Below are 20326 nucleotides of genomic sequence, written 5' to 3' on the forward strand. Positions count from 1 at the left end.
GCCTTCTATTGTGAGGATGTGGCCTCCTGCAAGGACGCCCTAGGTACTGCCCTGATAAGGTCTCTAAAGGCACATTTATAATTGCGTATTAGTGCAGGTGCAAGGAGCAAAAGGTTTCCCTAACTGCTAGACTTTTGACAAGCCTGATTGTGTTACCCCTTTTTTCATTACCTATATACGGATCGACCTCCGCAATCTTCAAGTTAGAACAGGAAGAGTTAAGCAAGAATATGACGCGGATCGCATGAAAGCCAGGTAAGTATAAGAAGTCTTGCTCTCCTAGGTGAACCCTTAATTCTTTGTTGGCAGCTTCACTAAACGAGGTTATAACTCACAATTCCAGAGAACACGGTGTGCAATGTATGGCGGCATCATAGCCCAGACCTAAAACACAGTAAATGACTCAGTTCGAGTTAAAATAATCTCAACTACCCAGGCGGCCTGTTTCACGATACCTACATTTGGTTTAACGTCTCGAAGGGCAGTGTGCATTGTTTTAACTCATATCGGTGTGCAGATAAGGCCTGTGTCTCTCGACTATTGGCTCTACTCTTTCACGACCCCAGGAAACCCTAAATCATAATATGCCGTCGGCCGGCGAGCTTGGAGCGAACTTGGATATTGGCTCACAGTGCTTCCCTTTCTTCGACCTCAGATAGTGGTAAACAGATCAACGCTTGATAGTCGTGCGTGACACATCCGATACATCCCGGTCCCTCCACTTTCAGACCTGTAGTGGACAAATGTATACCTGCAGGGCAATATGCGATGTTGGAGGTCAAGAGTAGTACAATGTTAGTTGCCCACATATGTCAATGAACGTGATCTTTATTATCACGGCCGATGACTGCTTCGAGAATCGCCACCAAGCTCACAAAAAAATGTTACTCGTTCCGCACTCAAGAAATCCTGAGACTCGTCAGTTTGAGGCCGGGTGGATTGCAGTGAAGTGTCTGCTGTAGGCTTACTATCACCATCCAGGTCTGACGTCATGAGGCGCTGAAATGTCTTAGAATACTTGTTCACGTGGCATATTGTGATACCAGATTCTTTGAGAGCAACAACCATTTCTTCAAATACAAAGTGTGCAGAGCGGCAAAATGGACCATTGCCAAGGTGACGATGACTACGTCCTGGGTCGAGATATCTCCGACTCAATCAGGCACGGCTACTCATCCTGACCGAAACAATACCGGAAGAAAACTAACAATACACAGGCTTGATGCCCAACACCTGTTGTGGAAGCTTCACAACAGATACACGTTGCATCCTGCGATTCCCAAATCGGACCACATGAAAATAGCCGAAGTCGGGACTGGCACAGGGTACGTACACCTGGAGGCTACGGAATCACCGATTAAGAGGACGACTTAGTATTTGGCTATTTGACTTAGCACAAGACCTCCCTAACACCGTCTGTCTCCATGGATACGACATCTCTCCCCGCCAATTTCCCTCTAAGAAGCTATGGACTTCCAACATCAAGCTCAGCCTGATGGATTCTCTCTGCGACCCACCCGAAGCCCTCCATGGGAAGTACGATGTCGTGCATCTGCGCATGTGGGCAAGTAACCTTAGAACGAGGGATGTGAAGCTTGTGATTCGCAGCGCCTCCAAGTTGCTCAGTAAGTTTGAAACAGTAACTTGACCATGATTCAGGTGGAAAGGCTAATCAATTCAATCTTTTAGAAGCTGGGGGATATCTCCAGTGGGAGGAGGCAAATCTCCTGAATCAAGATGTGCGAAGCTTGGCAGGGAAGGACTTTGAGGCCCAAGTCAACAAGCTTTTCGTATCCGCAGGCCTTGACTACAGGTACTTTCCCCTTGGTGGCATTCGGCTGAAATACTGGCTACTGACCTTCAACATAGCTGGGTCACTCATCTTTCCTCTTCTCTATCGTCCAGTGGCATGACCATTGTCGAGCACAAAGAGCGTCCTTTCGCACCCGGGCTAATTCAGATTGGTACTAACACATACCTGATGGCTCTAAAGGAGATTCTGACAGGTATCAAGAGGACTGGCTCTTGCACAGACCACACTCTGTTGCAGACTTGTGAGAAGGGGCTGGACAAACTTATCACCTCGCGGACTGACGGTTTGGTGTACAACTGGGGCCCGGTTTCGCTGCTGGCACAGAAACCTTGTGCTGCTCGAATGTGACTTGTCAAATGCGAAAAACCGGGACTAAGATTCTGGTCGGACAGGGAGTTTACTGAAATATGTGATGAACCGGCAACCATAGCACCTTTTGTGGTGCACAAAAAGTAGATGGCGATTTCCATACTCTCATATAGTCAAATGTGCATTCTTTTTCGTTTTATCACCACGTACGCTACACACCCTAAGTTTACATCGTACCATTTAATGGGAGAAAAACCATCTCTGAAGGCAGTGACAGCAAGAGATGACGGCATCGTTTGGCGATGGCAGGTATCCGTAAAATATCTCACCACGCCAATGTTTATATTGATAGAGAGGTCTATACTATAATACATCTATCCCAGGAGGTCTCCGAGAAGCTTCCCCGCGAGGGCTGTGACGGACTGAACCACGGGGTACTGGGGGAAACGAGGGTTGTAGACCTAATACCTTGTCAGCGTGGTGGAATCAAAAAGAAATCGAGGCACTTACAGATTGGCAGACGCCGTTGAACTGCCCTCTCGAAGCCTTGAGCAGAGAAAGCTCGTCACCGGGAACGCCAAGCTTGACCAACTCGCTTGACTGAGAGACCTTGTTCCAACCAGGTCCAGCAGCAGGGTTCTTGATCCAGGCAACAAACCACTTGTGGATAGAATCAGCCAGAGCCTGCTGAGCGTCGGTGACGCCCTGGAGGGAATCGAAGCACTCGTTTCCGCCATGGAAGAAGGGGACTTCGGTTCCATGAGTAGGCGCAGTGTTGGGAGGACCGACGACGTTATCGTAAGCACCAAAGAAACGGTAGACCCAGGTGTCCTGTCGCTTGCTTCGAACATCGAGGAAGTAGTCGACAGGGCAGTTGAAGCGAGCATCGCCGTACTGAGCACCGCTGCGAAGAGACTCACTCGCGTAATCCGAAGCCTTGTATGCGTTGATGAGCAAATCGTCGGGAATATGAGCGCTGTCAGCGTCAAAAGTGTTGATCCAAGAGCTAAAGTTGCCGTTCTCAGCGCCGTAAACAAGGCTGAAGATGGTTCCCTCTCCGTTGGAAGTGCCAGTTAGCAGGGGAACATGTGAAGCATAGCGTCCAGCTGAGAAGCGCTTAGCATAGTTGGAGTGTCGAGTGATATCATCAATAACGGGAGTGAACCACGTGTTGAAGGTTGAATTGAAGTTGGCAATCTGGAAGTCGTAGACGTTGACGTCACGAAGACATTCGAGTTGGCCATTGCCCTTGGGGCAACCGACCTCCTCGGCAACGGCATCGAGGGCTTGGTTAACGGGAGCATAAGCAGGTCCCGAGACGGCATTGGCGCTCATCTCGACGGCACCCTTGAGGAAGGTGTTGGGATGGTTCCAGAGGTAGTGGTCGACTTGGACGGAGCCGGAGGAATGACCACCAAAGACGATGTGGTCGGGGTTACCACCGAAGGCTTTGTCATGTTAGCCAAAGTATTCATCCAGGCGAGCGTATTTCCTTACCGCGAATGTTCTTGCGAATCCAGTCCAGGGCCTTTTCCACATCCAAGATGCTAAAGTTCTGCGACTCATCGGGGTTGCTCTTCTTCAGCTCTGCAGAGTTAGGCGAGGCGAAGATGCTCTCGCGGGTGTTGAAGTTGACATAGACGACGCCATTGCGAGCAAAGTTGGTGCCTTGGATCTGGGGGTTGCTGTTGGAGCCAGTGACCATGGCACCGCCATACATGTACACAAAGACCTGTGGAATCGATCAGCCTAGAAACGACATGTTGTCTGCAGTTGGCACTTACGGGCAGGTTCTTGCCCTTGGAGGGTGCCCAGATGTTAAGGTTCAGGCAGTCCTCATCCTGTTGGGTGAAGTGGTCGTTGGAGATGGCCTGGGGGCAAGTCGGACCGTACGAGAGAGCCTTGAAAGTGGACTTGGAGTTGGGGAGATCCTGAGGCGCACGCCATCTAATCAATCGTCAGCATGCATGATGGACAGGTGAGAGTGGCGTTGAGTATCAGGATACTCTAGACTTACCGGTTGTCTCCACCAGTGGTCGCAGCGAAAGGGATACCCAGGAAGACCGAGTTGCAATGCTCGTCTTGGAACCCCTTAATCGTGCCCTGCGGAATAACAGCGCTGGGTACCTGCGGGCGACTAGGAGGACAAGCAGCGGCCGCTGTTCCAGAAACGAAGCATGAGGCAGCCAGAGCTAGACCTGTAGCAGTCGTGATCACATTGACGAGTCCCATCATGATGCACTGGTCGCTGATGGCTGAAACCTGAGATGCAGAAAGGGACAAGATCGACTCCTCCTTCACATGGAATATTTTTTTCAGCAGCAAGCAGGCTCAGACTTTTTAATAATGGAAACTCCCCAGATGAAAGGGCAATATCCCCGAGGAGCGGGCGGTGCAGGAGCCTCTAACTGGATGCAGAGACGTCGAGGGTTCCAGAAAGTGGAGAGAACCATGAGCGGCCGGGATGTTCCTCGGCAGAGCTAGAGGGCAATATTACCCGCCTAGCTACACGGAATGCTCAGCTCAGTGTAATCATGGTACGCTTTGACGTCTGGTAGTCGGAGATAATCGACAAGCTGAGGCATGGGTCATGACTCTGCCAGGTAAAGATCCCAGCCGCTCTAGTGCGATAGCTTCCCGAATAGGCAGTGTCAAGAGCCCCTGCGTCTCTAGCTTGAATGGCAAGACTTCGGGAAGACGTCGGAACGGCCGGATGAGCTGAAATATCACCCTGACGGTTTGTGTGTGAAGATTCCATTCCATGGATTGTTCGATGGCTGCTTACGGCCGGGGATACTTCTTGGCTCCGATGCCTTGACTCTTCGCTGAGCTATCAAGTCCCTGCTCTCGAGAGATGCTGAACGAAATCTTGGTCATCAAAGCGCCAGATGTTATGCCCAAGGCGAGGGATTTTCCTCGAGATACCATTCTATTTCGCCATCAAGTACCTCTACCCCGAGTCATTACCAGCTTTACCAATGATGTGAGTACCTTGACTCGATGTCAAAGTGATCGACAGACAAAATCCCCAAAATGGGAATACCAAGGACCGATAAAAACTAGAGAGTGGATCGTTATGCAGCATCACCACAATTTAGAGTTCAAGACCTTGGAGGCGTTCATCAGAAGCATGGCCGTTCCTGGATTTCACCATCTTTTGGAAAAAAGAAAGAAAAAAATGTCCATGGCTTGCCTCGGAATACTGCGGTGGATGGACGCTTGGGGACACAAGCAGCAGCTATGGCCATAATACGGTCTTTATTACAATCGTACCATTGCTTGAGTCTCGCCTCCATTAGCTCACAGCGTGGAGCCAAGCCAAGCCAATATGCACCGAAACTACGCCGTCCTTTCACGTAATAACCCAGCTGCATATACACACAGCTGACGGCCCTCCCTAAACACCGAGAACTTGGTCAGCTAATGCACGATCCCTGTACCTCTCGGTCTGCAGCATGGAAGGTCAGGGGCCCAAGGCTAAAACACAGGCAAGACGGAAAACGGCGACTGACCTGCAGATCGAAGGAATAAGACCCGGGACCCCCTCCACCGGCCTCTCCGCGTGTCGGTTCACTTGCACATCTTGAGTCGCAATGGCAGAGGGTCTCGGTCAAGTGGTATGTGCAGTTTGTTCCCCGTCGCTGATCCCTAGGGTATTGATCGTCTTCGCTAGATATCGTGGTATATCTGCACCGTGGTCGCCTGTCTCTTCCTGGCCGCCCGGTTGTGGATCCGATTTCGAAAGTTCGGGTCACTGGCGGTCGACGACGGGCTCATTATACTGGCGACATGTTGTCTCATCGGGGACTTGGTTATACAGCAGCACATGTGGAATCTGGGGATGGCTGAGATTCCAAAGGCGAGCAGGGAGAACTTTATACAGATTATGAAGGTATTCACCATTCCCTTGGAAGAATTTTTGGTAATGGCATCTGACTCGTTGTGAAGATGATTGTTCCTGGATCGATCCTTTACGTGTCTTCGCTATGGGCCATCAAAATCGCCCTTGTGCTCTTCTACAAGCGACTCGCCGCGCCAGGAACGAAACTACAGATTATTTACAATGTCGCGCTCGGCCTTTTGGTCGTGTTCTGGACTGTCATCTTCTTTCACATCATCTTTCAGTGCTTCCCGCACGACAAGAGATGGTCGCAAGATCCCGACTGTACGCACAATACCTGCGACTGAATGAGGGCGATGTGATGCTGACGACTTACAGATCAGTGCGATCCGCACAACGCTGAGATCAACTACTGGTTGACGATTATCCGTAAGATGATTCACTTTCAGCATGATATCGCACCGACATGCTAACATTTCTCCAGTAAATATCGGCACTGATGTTGCCAGTGAGTAGCCAAGTTCTCGTAACCGTTGTCCCCATCTAACACCCACCAGTCATCAGTCTGCCCATTTCCATGGTTCTCCAGCTTCAAATGAAGATGAAGCAAAAGCTCGGTGTTGCAGCCATCTTTGCGCTCGGCTTCTTTGTCGTGATCGCAAGCAGTGAGTATAGTCCCTAACCCTTGCATCGCAGAGCCTTACCTGTGCAGTTATTCGAGCATACTATTCGAAACGAAACGAGACCATGTTGACGTGCACTGTCTCCATGATTGAGACCGCTGTCGCAATCATCGCCACATGCCTTCCACGTACGTCCTGTCTTCCAGAATTACCTTCAGTGTAGCTAATACTAACTTCGACACAGCGCTTCGCACCCTTCTCCTCGGACACATGTCTTCCGCCGGAACCGGTTCCAACTACGGTCATTACGAACTCTCATCAGCGGGCGCAAACCGCAGTAGACGAACACAACAAAGCCGCATCACAACCAATGTCGTCGGGGGAACAAGTAACCGAGACAACGACTCGCAGGATGAGCTGGTCAAGGAGACGACGGGTCGACCGATCGATAGGACAGACAAGGCAGGAATCACGGTCAACACGACGATCCAGATGCATCATGGAAGGGATGAAAATAGGAGATCGCGGGTGGAGCCTGGAGATTTCGCATAGACAGTTTGAGACCTGTCTTTGTAATGTTTAATGAAGCTTAATCACTGTCTTTGCTCAGTAATCGGGAGAAATTCCAGCCTTCAACCAGCCATGTGTGGCTTAATCGCACACGGTTGCAAGAGCGGTCCTCTCATCACGAACACGACATTGGCCACGTTCCAAGCTGTATCTAAGCAGCTCATGTCCTTGAAGCTCCATTCATTACTGCATGGGTTGAAAATACATCTCCAAACGCGCGTGGGAGGACACAAATGAACGCCAGCCATGACTGTGCTTACTCTTTGGCGTCATGCCTCCGTAGAGCCCGCCCGAATAGAACGATACAGTTCCGCATCGGTGGCGAAAAATGTCCTATCTGTCGGTCGCACAATGGGTAGCCTCTCAGCGGCCAAGTTTCAGTTGGGTTGAAAGAAGAACTGGATGAAGTGACCATCACCACTTATTTAACGAAACTTGATGAGCGTGGACTGAATATCCCGAGCTGGCGTCAACACTGGGCGTTTTGTAAGGAGATCAATTGAACGCTGATTGGCAGCCCTGGTAAGCCACCTACACAGTTGAGGAGCGCCCCGGCGCTTATTGGTCTCACAGGGGGTTGCCCACACTTGTGTGTTTGAGGCCCACTGAATGGCGCCCGAGGGTCTACAGGGCGAGCTCCAGCGATTGATTGTCTCGGTGTCAGCTACAGCGTTTGCCTGTTGCCTTGTCTGCCTTGTCTGCCTCAACTTTTACCGCGGACCTGACAAGAGCCTCAATATCAGCGCAAAAGGGCATTATATCAACTTCAAGAACGTCAATTAACTAACAGACAGCTGCAATGAATATCATCAAGTCTTTGAAGCCCCAAACCACCTCAATTGTGCCTGCCTCCCTGGAACTTATCCCCCGAAACCATCATGACGCTGCCAACGCGTGCTCAGTCTCGTTGCCCCAAATCACCCAATCAAAGACTGGACAACAGAAACCTTGGATTTGCACAATTGGCAATAAGAAATGTTTCGGCACGTGAGTTGACCTCAAGCCCCTTGGCCAGGTCTACCACGTGCCCATCACAAAGCTTCAGTCGCATGACGACCCCTATCCGTACTTGGGCATCTGCCACGTCCTCGCTTTTGTCTTCACAGGACGAATGGGACTCGTGCTCTTCGAGTGGCGACAGTGGCAGTGATTCTGAGGATGAAACCCCCACTGAAAGCTACACTCTCCCCCAAGAACATGAGTTCTGGGAATTCAGACCGGAACTCTTGCGGTTGTCCCAAGGTCGGCTCAAAGAATTCATTTCTCAGGTTCAATACGATGCACCACCCCGAAAACGGTCGAGAATGGCAAGGCTCCAACCAGAGCCTCTCTACCTTCAAGAAGACGAAGATCCCAGCGACACGGAACTGGTTGTGCTGTCCAGTCAGCCCAAAATAAGAAGGTCGTTTCACTTGGCCTGCCCCTTTCATTCCGCAGACCCTGAAAAGTACAAGCAATGTCTTCTGCGGTACGACCGGCAGTCGATCGAGGGGTTGATTGATCATCTCATTCGCCATCACCCAAAGCCCTTTTACTGTGCAAGGTGCTCTGAAACTTTTGGCACTGCAATCGATCGTGATAACCATATTCTGGACGCGAGATGCGAGCTGCTGGATCCGAAGCCCATGGATGGGATCGACCAGTATCAAAAATCCAAGCTCTGGAAACGAGACAGATGGTATCTTGATGAAAGGAAGCGATGGCGACGGGTATGGACAACCGTATTCCCGTCACAACCACCTCGCTCACCCTACCTTGATCAAGGCCTAGGGCTGGAAGTATCCATGGCTCGAGACTTTTGGGAGATGTACGGATGGCAATGTGTGTCGGAGTTTTTAAGTAGTCGAGGCTATCCAGATGAGCCAAATATGGACGACGACAGGGCTCAGAATGCACTCTGTGACTTAGTTTTGGAAGATTTGCTAATTACCATCATTGGGGGACAGTCGACTGCCGGTGGTTGCTAGATGCTTAGCAATAGGTCAAAGAGGAACTATCGATGTATCAGAATGTTATGAGAGGTATGTTTCATTCAACTAACTCCACTGAAGTGATATATGGCTGATAAGCTTTAGACATCCGAAGACGCTGAACGCAAGTGCAGCCCAGGTCTGAAATTGGGCGTCAAGGTGTGGTGATGAGTAGCAAATTTGAAACTCATAAAGAATACCCATGCCTGGCAATAGAACAACATAAGGATTAAATGAAGAGAGATTGTATGATTGATATCAAAGAGTTATCAAAGTTAATATACTAAAGACATGACACACTTGAATATTCCCTGGCGTGCGAATTTGGTAGCTAGATACAATCCCTTCCTGCTTGACAGGTTCGCCTGTAGAAACAAGAAATAGGGCCTCCGCTCCCTCCTCCACTCTAGAGATTTTCTCTGGCGATCTTTTAGAAAGACAAAACAAGATCGAAGGGGAATATTTCTGAGCATCAAATCGTGTGATGTTTTACGGATCGTTGTCCATCAAGCCGTATCCTCATACTGCGTGACAAAGGGAAAAAGCGGCTGCATGAGCCAAATGGGGTACTATATACAGGAACTTGAATTGTAGAAAAGAAGGTGACAATAGGCGATAAGCGAAAAGATGAAGAGATGGGGATTGGTGGCTTATTGCCTATAGTCGGTCCACCACCCGTGTGGGTTGGTATAATCATAACCAAACATAGGCAGATCGGAGTCCTCATTGTAATAGCCGGCTGGAGAGTATTGGGTCTGCATGGGGTTATTGCCGGGGTCGCCGTTGTCCTGCTGGATTGGCTCTGGCTCGGAAGGTTCTTCGGTCGCCGTGATAAAATCGGAGAAGATACCATCGAGGATCTGTTGACTCATCGATTGAACCAGTTGGTTGTCGCGGTGCCCAAGGTTCCACATCCAGACATCCAAGGTTGTAGAAAGCGAGATCTCGGCTCTGTGACGGTAGACATCCGTATTGGCGATCCCAACGTAGGGTGAAGGAGGTGGGGAATCGAAGATCTTCGCCCACATGTAGTTCCACTTCGGTTCGCCAGGAGCATTGTCTCCAATTTGTCGAAGATCCCTTTTCCATACATTCCACTCCGCAGGTAGTAGCACGCCTGTCTGTCGGATGCTCCGTTCTGAGCAGCTGCCCCTCATATGACGATCTCGTGCCGCCCTGCCTCCTCGAAAGAACTCGATGCGGCAGTTCGGGCAATAAGGTTTCTCGTCTTTGAGGAGGTGTCGCCGCTCTATATGGAGCTTGACGTCGCAGAAACGCTCATATCCATTGCAGCACTGGTATCGGACTGGGTCGGATTTGTGGAAGGGGCAGTCGAACAGTCTAGGCATGGTGCTAGACTCTGGGTATCGAGGACCGTCTGGCTTTTTACGGCCGTCGTTCCCTTCACCGTCGTTTCCGTCGTCATCAGGGTTGCCCCTGTTGCTTTCTCCGCGCTGGTTACGCTTGGCCTTCTTGTGTTCTTTTCTGTCAGACCCATGGCGGTGTCCCCGAGGGGCATGTTCTGGGGACCGTGGGCACGTCTTGAGCAGGGTGTTGTCAAAGTCGCACAGCTTTGGTTGGGGTAGAAGGGGGATGGGGAAGAGCAGCTCGAGGGTGGCGCCGGCGATAGCGAGCAACCTGGGGTCGATTTCTCGGACCTTGACATCCTCAAACCTAGGGACCGATTCAAAGATTTCGGGAGAGCTAGAGAAATCCCGTGGCTTGTAGTCTAGGGTGGGACATGTCTCAGCCTGCTGGACTGGCTGCACATCTGCAGTGGCGGCAGTTTTGTGAATGCTGACATCAAAGTTGGAGTGGGAAGTTGACCCGTGATTCGATGCTGAAACCACAAGAAACTTGTGCCGCCTGGACTTGAAGCGGTGGAGGATGCTACGGGCGACTTTCGAGAATACTTTGATAGGACGTCGGGCAGTGTGAGACAAGCCAGTAACACGGCGCTTGGTGATGATTTGTGAAGCCATGATGTACTTCAAATTGACGTTGGGATGGAGGCGATAAGACGTTGAGAATGATGGACGAGTGCAGTGAAGGACGAAATACTCCGATTCTAAAGGTTTTGAACTTGAATGTGATTGCTGTTTGGAGCGGCCTACAATTGCCTGCCAGTAGCCGCCTTTTTATCAGGAACGAGGCAACCGGAGGCTCACACACGTCCACCACTGCGGTTTTGTAATTGTGCTAAAGATCCAAGACTCGTCCAAGCCAGTTCTTCGGCTGTGGTTGGGCTGTTTCCAGCTTGATCCGCGTTGTCGATTGTGGTTTGTCAATACCATTTCATCGCAGTGTTGCCTCAGCCTGTACATCCACAGTCGTGTAGGGACATACGAATCTGCGGAGCGAGGCACACATTTTCGGAGCTCTGGTCTGTGCAGATCTAGCCTGTGTATATCAATTGGACGGAAACCATCGAGGTCATATCGGATGTGTCGGATCATCCCATTTATCGTACCCAACAAGGCATATTCATTCAATCGAGGGCGGAGTGTGGGGGACGTTCAGCTGCTTAATTTTAACCTTATCCAGCATCTGGCGTCCAATGACCGGCCCGTTGGGCTAGGCGCGGGCCGTCCTACCGACATTGCATCAAATCCATTGACAGGTCCAATTGCTGGGGATTAATACAGAACCAAGACTTCAGTGATAGCTCGCTACGATTAGTAGTAGGCTTTGCAAGCCGCCTCTACAATCGACCTCTGGCAGCCGCCGTTGTAAGCCGCTGTGAGCCGCTGTGAGAGGCCGTTATAAACCGTACCTACGAGCTGTTTGTAGGTTGCGCATGAACGGTTCCCGCGTGAAAGGCCTATTATGCAAAACAGATCTCTCTCCTGTTGCCGAGTATAGTAGATACCAGACCCATCTTGAGGAGCCACCGTACAGACGCCCTGCGCAAAAAAAGGATGGGCTGTGCCTCCACCATAACGCCCCCTGCCTGCGCGGGCTAGGCCTTGGCGCCCGCTGCTCACTCACACAATCGAGTCAGTAAAACGCCATTGTTTCAACAAAGGAGACGACAACTTCATAAAGAAACCCCAGATTTGGTGCCTCCTCGCCAGTGCATGCCCCAGAGCCAGGGTAACCCCTGTTAGCTAGAGCCGCAAATGCGGATGCCACCCACGCATCACCTCCACGGTTGCGTATCACGTCCACATGTGCGGACTCTTGTCTACACGATTGTGGAATTCCAGCGCAATTGAGGAGAATTGGTCAAGCGATAAAACACGATTGTTCGTCCTCGATTTCGGATGTAATTCTCCTGTCACATCCCCTCTTTCAGACGCAAACCATCACACTAGGCAAGAAACGTCACTTTGGTCTAAGCCTGCTTGTTTCCACTATGCCCCAATCAACATCAACACAGAGGTTTGTCCAGGCTGTCTCCCCCTTGCCCTCACTGGCTGACCAACAAAGCAACACGTATCAGTCATCAGGCTGCCTATTTTCGCCCCAGGACTACAACGGCAGTATTGAACGCTGGCTGTCTGACACAGGTCTTGACATCCAAGGTCGGCTGCTGGTGGGGGCGCAGTGCGGTGGAGCACAGCCACCCTCCACCACGCCGTGGATGTCGAAAGATGAATACAGGGGGAAGATGTGATTTTTTACAGTTTCAGGTGTGGCTTGCGGAAGGTATCAAAATGTGCATGTATGGCGTTCTCGGTGACGTGGCACTCACCGTGGTTGTTTCTCGGGTTGATTTCTTGCCCTGTTCTTAGCGATGGTGGTATTTCTAGTTTCGATCAATACATGTCGTCTCTCTTACAACTTGCTTGAGCTGCATATCAGGCAACAGGCATCCACCCCCAGATGTTGGCCATACAAGAGTTCATAATACACTTTGCAAGCATAGCCCACGGCAAGCGTTCCATACTATTGAGCCACCTACTAGGCAATAAACTAGAAAATCTCGATAGGTCTGCTGGTCACTTTCTCCCTCACCTTCTCTCCACCATCTCTGCACCGCCATCGCGTCTTGCACGACGCTCCCTTCTGTGCTTTCGCTGTAATTACCACGTCCTGCCGTACCTGTGGGGCCTTGTCAGGAGAAACCAAGTTTGGGGGTCCACGTGACTTTGCCGGTTCGACTTTCACGATTGAAGTGAGGCGACCCTTAGACTTACAGGTTTAGCACTTGAGTACTTATCAACATGGGGGGTTATAAACCATCTCCATTTTTTAAATTTCAAGAATGGAGTATCACAATATTCTCTGCGCCTGAAGTGACGAGCTTGTCGGCAGGGAGTTGCGTGAAGGCGGAAATGGGGAAACACAGACGTTGCTTTACGTCGCACAGGGTGAACAACATCTCACAGTATTATTTAGATCATTATCTTGATTGGTGGTATTCTATGTGATGTGGTTTGCACGGTTCTGAGGGTTCGATGAGTCTTTACCGAGGCTGAGTTTCATGTCTAAAAGACACCATAGAAAAGAAAAAAAATAGTCACTTCGACAAACACAAATCCTAGCTCGCTTTGCTTTCAACCGCCGCCCCTCGATGGGTAATTAAGCCTCCTCCAGACTTTTTCTATGGAATTCTAGAGTAGTTACACGGCATACGACTCAAACCAAACCACACCTCATCAGTCGCAATCTCTAGGGTAGGCGACAAGTTCACTTGATTGTGGCTGTTGCTCCACTACCATTAAATCTCCCATACAAACTAGTCTAGCACAACTTGTGCCGAACTTCCAGTACCTTTGATTGGATCGATTCGGCTCTGAACTGCCGTTCTCCAAGCTTGAAGGAACTATTGGGTCAAGAATGAGCGGCTTGGCACTAGTGTCTGATGGTGATAGATCTAGGCAACCCTTCAGGGGAATACATGAACCTCGACTCTTGGCATCTCTGAGTGTCAGGCAGCTCGCCCACCATCACACTCATTTGCACCACATTTTGAAATTCGCCAACCATGGCTTTCCGCTCGTTTTTGACTCTATCCCTCGCTGCGGGCATGGCGGCTGCCGGCCCATGCTATGTCTCGGGAACCACTACTGCCCTCACCAGTGAGACTACGACGGACACCACCTCCAGCTTTTACAGCAGTGAAACCACATCGACTAGCGCCACCCTGACGACCGTGGGAAGCGGGACTACATCGACTACTACTACTCTCAGCACCTCGAGCACTGAGACGGCATCCACTACAGCAACCCTTACCACCTCGAGCACCGAGACCGCGTCCACCACTGCCACCTTTAGTAGCGAGACTGAATTAACCAGTGCCACCATAACTGCCTTCAGTAGCACCGGGAGTGTATCGACCACCGCTTCGGCGACCACGACGAGCTCTGCGGCCCCCGATCCCGATTGCTACAAGCATATCAAAATTCTCCGGGGCCAAGCTATCGGTGGAGTCGACTTCTACGGAGACAACATGACTCTGGAGGAGTGTCTCGACGCCTGCGCAAATGCTGGTAACTGCATCGCGTTTACCTACATGACGCTTGAAAACGAGTGTTACGTCTCTTATACTGGAGAGGAAGGGAGCCTCTGGGTCCTCTCGATGACGACTCCTATAACAGCGGTTACACGAACACTTGCTAGACGGCCAATAGGATTGAGAAGTCGTAGGACCGGTATTTTCGGTTGGAAGGTCGGCGCACTTATTGCAGGGGATCTTCGCAGTCTCAAAAAGCATCCGCATGCTGTTTCTTGGGTTGTCCTCTTGCGCCCCTGTGGATGTAATCGGATCATATATAATTAAACTTCTTTATGACCCTCGCTCTATAGAGTCTTGGATACTTTTGGGCCACATTCGTCATTTAAGCCGAGGAGAATTATCAAGTCGATGCCTTTTACATGCTCGGGCCCATCTAGCATTCACTACTTTGTGTACCTAGACGCTGCGTAAATAACATGCGCTTTCCAAGGCCGAAATTTTCTTCCCATAGTAGAAATAGTGATATCAATGGTTCCTATATCGAGTCTTTTGTGTCATGACTTCGATCAACCCATCGTACTCCTGGGGTGATGTCTCAATTTCGCGAAGGCATCCATGGGTGCTTGCCCCACTGTTAGAACACTATCAGCTGCCGGTGAAGTTTTTGGGTTATATCGATCTGGCCTTAGTGCGCTTCTGCTGTGAGACCAGCCATGATTGGCTTAGACCCCTGTGTGCGACGCGCTGGAGGCCTCCATTTCTTAGACACCTTACTCAAACGACTCCATGAGAACAAGGTGCCTTCAGAGCAGCCCAACAGGATAACACAGCAGTAAGAAACGCGAAGCTTCTGGCCTCCGCGCAATCAAGGAGATGGATGTACTGTAAGCTCTCAATCATGCCAAGCCAATACGGTTAACGGCATCTCTCAAACAGTCGACGAGGCTCCAGCTGACGACTCGACCAGGTCTAGCGTGCGGGGTGACATTGCTTACCCTGTCCTTGTGCCTGGTTACCTGAAGCCCTCATTCGTGCATCCTCCAATGTCCCCCACAATAACTTCGAGTTTCAGACCAGGCTACGATTTCAGGACTTGATTCAGGTCGTAGGACATGATGGGCCATCTTGGACTCGTCATCAAAGCGTGGCGGAATGAACATGTCGGACGGATCGATAACGGCGACGGAGAGCGAGATACCGCTCGCTGATTGTATCGTTGCGAGCTATGCCAGGAGCAAGATCAGCACCGACCGCGAACAAAAGTACTTGCCCGAGGGTTCGGTTGAGCGACTCATCACTCCTTCTTCTATTCGAGAAGAGCTCAGCGATACCATCGATCCAGAGTCGTTGGATAATCTGATCGACTTTATCGTAACCCGAGCGAAAAAGGTCTTCACAATCACGATCCTCGCACAACTCAGCGGACTCGACCTTTACAACGCCATCAAGACATTTCAAGACGTGGGCTTCGACGATGACAAGCTGCCGGTGCTGCCAGACCGTCATGCTGACCTCATGTCGGCTGCGTTCAAGGGGCGGAGACTATGGAGCGCAGTCCGAAAAGAAGGATTCCTAACAGACCAGTGGGGTCTTCTGGTGCCCGTCTTTACCAAACCACGATTGATGCATTCTCTTCAGGAGAGTGCCATTCTTCCTCTTGAGCGTGTCAGTGGTGCCTTCAAGGGAGGCACATTTGGTGATGTCTATGAAGCGATAGTGCACAGGGCTCACATGGATGATGAGCTTTTCAAGGTGAGTCATGCCCGCTTGGTAGTATCGTTGCTCCTGACACGTCTTGCAGCGAAACGGCTCCCGCACCAATATCGCAGTCAAGGAGATCAAAGCCAGCCAGCTGCTGCAAGGTGACGTGCAGAAAGCCTATGACATTGAGGCCCTGGCGCTCGCTAGAAGTAGCAAAGTTGAACACGAAAACCTTATCCCATGTCTCGCCGCCATCGAGAAAGGGTCGATGCACTACTTCCTCTTCCCCTGGGCCGATGCTGGCAGCCTCGAAGACTTTTGGCAGAGTAGTCCAAAGCTCAGCCTGGATTTTCTTAAGGATGTTTTTGAGCAACTTCGTGGGCTTGCCGCGGCCCTTGAGAAGCTTCACAACTACGACGATAAGAACGTCCCGGTTGAAAGCGAGGGACGTCCTGCTTCGCCATCAGGCGGTATTAGACATGGAGACTTGAAGCCTGCCAACATTTTGATCTTCAAATCAGACGACCCTAAGCGAATTGGAACCATGAAAATCGCAGACATGGGTCTCGCCAAGTATCATCAAGTTCAGACTCGTCTACGAAGGAATGCAACAAGCTCCAGATACGGGACGTCTCGATATGAACCACCTGAAGCCGGAGTACCGAAACTCAATACGACTCCTGCCATGTCCCGCCTTTACGATACCTGGTCTATGGGCTGCATCTTCCTCCAGTTTCTCGTCTGGCTTTTGCAAGGAAAGGAAGCCTTGAAGAGTTTCAACGAGTCAATCCATGAGTACAACATCAAGAACCAGTGGGGATCCATGTACGATCTGGAGCCACCATACTACATTATCGGATCCGATAACAAGGCTCAGCTCCATCCTCTCATTGTACAGCGGTTTGGGGAGCTCTCAAGAAGCTGCACACGCAACACCGCCATCGGAGATCTCCTTCATATCGTCAAGACAAAACTGCTCATAGTTGATCTCCCAAGTAGTAGAGAGCGACCTACAAGCAGATGGGTTTCCTTGAGCGAGTCGAGGCCACGATATCGTGCTACAGCACAGGTTCTCAGGGAGCGTTTGGATCTTATCGTAGGTAATGCCAAAAAAGACCCTTACTACCTTTTCACAGATAGGAACCGAGAGAATGCACCACCACCGTCGCTTTATGCGCAGCAATCGTCGAGCACCCTGCATCCGGACTCGGCTGGGCTAAGGAAGCGGATCAAACAGCTGATAAGGCCAATTGCACAAATGAGAGGCCATGTAAGTGTCACCTTGATGATGGTAGTTATATTGCGGACAGGCTGATTCTAACTATTTAGCCCGTATGTTATCCCGAGAAGTGATGGACACGTGCTAACATAGCCATGCGTATTTTCGCAACCAAAGAATGTAAGTCAGCATGTCCATGTTTTAAATAGATCACAAACTAACCGGATTTTCAGTATGTGAGACAAGCTACCGCTTACCATAATGTAGATGCTGACCTATATGTCATTGCAGTCTGTAAGATTGACCCGGTTGTGTCTGCACCTGCGATTCATGCCTCACTCTCAATCGTAGGGAAGTGGTTGCTAACTTGATAAGCACGTAAGTCCTCTCACTCATATCCCTCAATCGAAAGCAATGACTGATATTGTCAAAACCAGCGGGTAAATATCTCCTTCAGCTCTAGCCGAGGGTTAACTAACGGGTCAAAGAACGTGTGTGCCCCCCTTACTCATTAAATGGGTTTTTAGCTCATCAATCATCATACAGTTAGACATTCATGTCTGGGATTATCTTGTAGACAACGATTTCGCCTTCAAAATTATTGATGCGGGAGATAGCCCTGCACTCGAGCCTTTCTCTCACGGAAAAACCGAGCAACTCTGCGACGGCTGCAAGGACCTCGACTTTTGGGCCACAGGTTTTCACATTGAGGATGATCTTTCAGAGCTCAAAGTGCGCCAAGAGGACTGTCAGTTCTGCAGCATGAGGTGGGAGGCCTGCAAGTATCTTGAAGGCTATTCTCCCTCGGCTAGATTTGATAGGATTGATTCGGTGATGAAACTCAATGAGAGTGATCCTCCTGTCTTCTCTATCTGCAGTGGCCCTGGTAACTTCTCCCTATCTTCTATGTGATCCCATACACTGACAGTGTGCAAGGCCTGAATCTGCCCGCCTCACTTCAGGTCGGGCTTCCACAGGTCACCGAAGCGGCGAGAACACCATATCAGATCAGGTTGATCAACACTTGGATAAAAGAATGCGACGAGAACCACCCCAAGTGTAGAGGGTTGCCTCAAAAGGACGGACCTGGGAGTCGCAAGGCTTTTCAACTGCCCACCAGGCTCATCGACATTGGCCAGCCTGGCTCCAAGATCAAGCTGTACGAGACACAACCCGATGACAAGACTGAAAACCTGAAGTACATTGCATTGTCTCATCAGTGGGGAGATCCTACCGCCAGCAACCATTTCCGAACCACGACCCAGAATTACGCCGCCCATCTCAACAATATCGACTTCTACAAGCTCCCAGACACCTTCAAAGATGCCGTCACCATGACCCGTGACATGGGCATTCGATATCTCTGGATCGACTCCATCTGCATCATTCAAGGCCCAGATGGCGATTTCAACACCGAGTCTCAGAAAATGGAAGATGTCTTCAGTTCTGCCTACTGTGTCATCGCTGCGAGCTGTGCCAGAGATCAATGGGATGGGTTTCTCAAGAACAGGCTTGAATCTGATTCGAGGCGATTTGCGACATTCAGGAACGGCCGAGATCCGCCATTTTACGTCTGTCAGTTTCTGGATGACTTCAATACCGATGTTCTTGAAGGACCGTTGAACAAGAGAGGTTGGGTTCTTCAGGAGAGGGTCTTGGCTCGCCGGACGATCTTCTTTACCGATAAGCAGATCTACTGGGAGTGTGGCAACGGCGTTCGATGCGAGACTCTAACACGCATGAAAAAGTGAGTGCACCCCTCATTCTGATACTGATATCGCTGACCGTGTCTCAGTGAACTTGCGGCTTTCCTTGGAGACCCCAACTTCCCGGAAATCGCCATCCACTCTCCACGAGCCGACCGAGATACCTCTCACGGTGAAAAGATCCTCTACTATCAGGACCTCTACAAAACATACTCCAGACTCGCCTTTTCCAAACCCGAAGATCGAGGCGTGGCAATGAACGGTTTGGAGCAGAGACTTAGCCGAGGCTTCGTTTGCAACGGCAAATTTGGCATCCTGGATGACAAAAGTCTCTTTCACAGGAGCTTACTGTGGAGACGCGCTGTGGCTGTGAATTCTATGGAGAAGATTTCGTTCCCGGCGGACAGACAGCAAGTGCCTTCTTGGTCTTGGATGGCTGTTAGGGGTGAGATGGATTACATTCCTGTGCCGTTCGATACAGTGGACTGGGAAAGCAGTCTCAAGTCTCCTTTAAGGCACACCTTGACATTCAAGGATGAACAAAACAGAACTATGGAGATTAGAGCCAAGGCCAACGAACTAGTTCCTGGCCATGGTGATGATCTTGAGGAGTTCTACGACAGAGTCTCTGATCACGAAGGAACCCCACGAAAGGTGCTCTGCGTCGTTGTTGGGATAAACAAGGGCTCAGGTCGAGCTGAAGAGAAGTTTCACTTCGTTCTTCTCGTATCTCCTAAGCCGTCTTCTGGACCATGGGTGTGTGAGAGAGTGGGAGCTGGCAAGGTGCCAGGAAGCTGGATTGATTTTACTCGACCGGCAGCTGACATTGGAATTTGTTAGGGACGGAAGTTTGGTGTCATTATGTTATCTACGTCTAGATGGTATCATTAGACTCGCGATATCTATCACTGAGCCAACTATGTACCCAGCCCCTAAGTCCCATTTACCCGCTTAGTTAGACCGAATTGGATTCGGCTCGTCTGCATAGCCCGGGACATTTAGACACTTTTGGTGCAACTTGTGCAGCTTGGTAGTAAGCGGTCCACACCCCAGGCGCTTGAGGCCATCGGCATCAGCTGTTTCAACTACTAGTAACTCCTTCTCAATGATATCAAGAAAATCGTGGATGAAATCACTACACTTGGCGTGAGAGTGAAGCCAGTTGATGAACTA

At 50.3% G+C, this 20326-nt stretch overlaps 6 protein-coding genes across 6 annotated transcripts; 4 read left to right on the forward strand and 2 right to left on the reverse strand.

Moving 5' to 3' along the window:
* Window positions 1-1495: 1495 nt before the first annotated feature.
* Window positions 1496-2161, forward strand: LRP88_10955 (uncharacterized protein; the record flags this gene model as incomplete). Its single annotated transcript, XM_083247400.1, has 3 exons — window positions 1496-1625; window positions 1690-1813; window positions 1870-2161. The coding sequence occupies 3 exons, from the start codon at window positions 1496-1498 to the stop codon at window positions 2159-2161; spliced, it is 546 nt and encodes a 181-aa protein (XP_083096548.1).
* A 319-nt stretch (window positions 2162-2480) lies between these two features.
* On the reverse strand, window positions 2481-4357 carry LRP88_10956 (Alpha/Beta hydrolase protein; the record flags this gene model as incomplete). The annotated part of the gene is made up of 5 exons (XM_083247401.1): window positions 2481-2590; window positions 2641-3570; window positions 3623-3854; window positions 3907-4069; window positions 4140-4357. The coding sequence occupies 5 exons, from the start codon at window positions 4355-4357 to the stop codon at window positions 2481-2483; spliced, it is 1653 nt and encodes a 550-aa protein (XP_083096549.1).
* Window positions 4358-5715: 1358 nt separating this feature from the next.
* Window positions 5716-7138, forward strand: LRP88_10957 (uncharacterized protein; the record flags this gene model as incomplete). Its single annotated transcript, XM_083247402.1, has 8 exons — window positions 5716-5739; window positions 5796-6014; window positions 6071-6287; window positions 6342-6392; window positions 6448-6475; window positions 6528-6625; window positions 6676-6774; window positions 6831-7138. 8 exons carry the CDS (start codon window positions 5716-5718, stop codon window positions 7136-7138), a joined length of 1044 nt encoding a protein of 347 aa, XP_083096550.1.
* Window positions 7139-9776: 2638 nt separating this feature from the next.
* On the reverse strand, window positions 9777-11108 carry LRP88_10958 (uncharacterized protein; the record flags this gene model as incomplete). The annotated part of the gene is made up of 1 exon (XM_083247403.1): window positions 9777-11108. One exon carries the CDS (start codon window positions 11106-11108, stop codon window positions 9777-9779), a length of 1332 nt encoding a protein of 443 aa, XP_083096551.1.
* Window positions 11109-14056: 2948 nt separating this feature from the next.
* Window positions 14057-14718, forward strand: LRP88_10959 (uncharacterized protein; the record flags this gene model as incomplete). The annotated part of the gene is made up of 2 exons (XM_083247404.1): window positions 14057-14641; window positions 14692-14718. 2 exons carry the CDS (start codon window positions 14057-14059, stop codon window positions 14716-14718), a joined length of 612 nt encoding a protein of 203 aa, XP_083096552.1.
* A 961-nt stretch (window positions 14719-15679) lies between these two features.
* LRP88_10960 (HET domain-containing protein kinase) lies at window positions 15680-19993 on the forward strand (the record flags this gene model as incomplete). Its single annotated transcript, XM_083247405.1, has 6 exons — window positions 15680-16279; window positions 16329-17324; window positions 17681-17741; window positions 18025-18333; window positions 18384-19194; window positions 19243-19993. The coding sequence occupies 6 exons, from the start codon at window positions 15680-15682 to the stop codon at window positions 19991-19993; spliced, it is 3528 nt and encodes a 1175-aa protein (XP_083096553.1).
* Between the last annotated feature and the right edge of the window lie 333 nt (window positions 19994-20326).

This window comes from Fusarium phalaenopsidis (assembly GCF_050370095.1).
Source record: "Fusarium phalaenopsidis strain FUZ10S chromosome Unknown contig_32306, whole genome shotgun sequence".
Classification (NCBI taxonomy): domain Eukaryota; kingdom Fungi; phylum Ascomycota; class Sordariomycetes; order Hypocreales; family Nectriaceae; genus Fusarium; species Fusarium phalaenopsidis.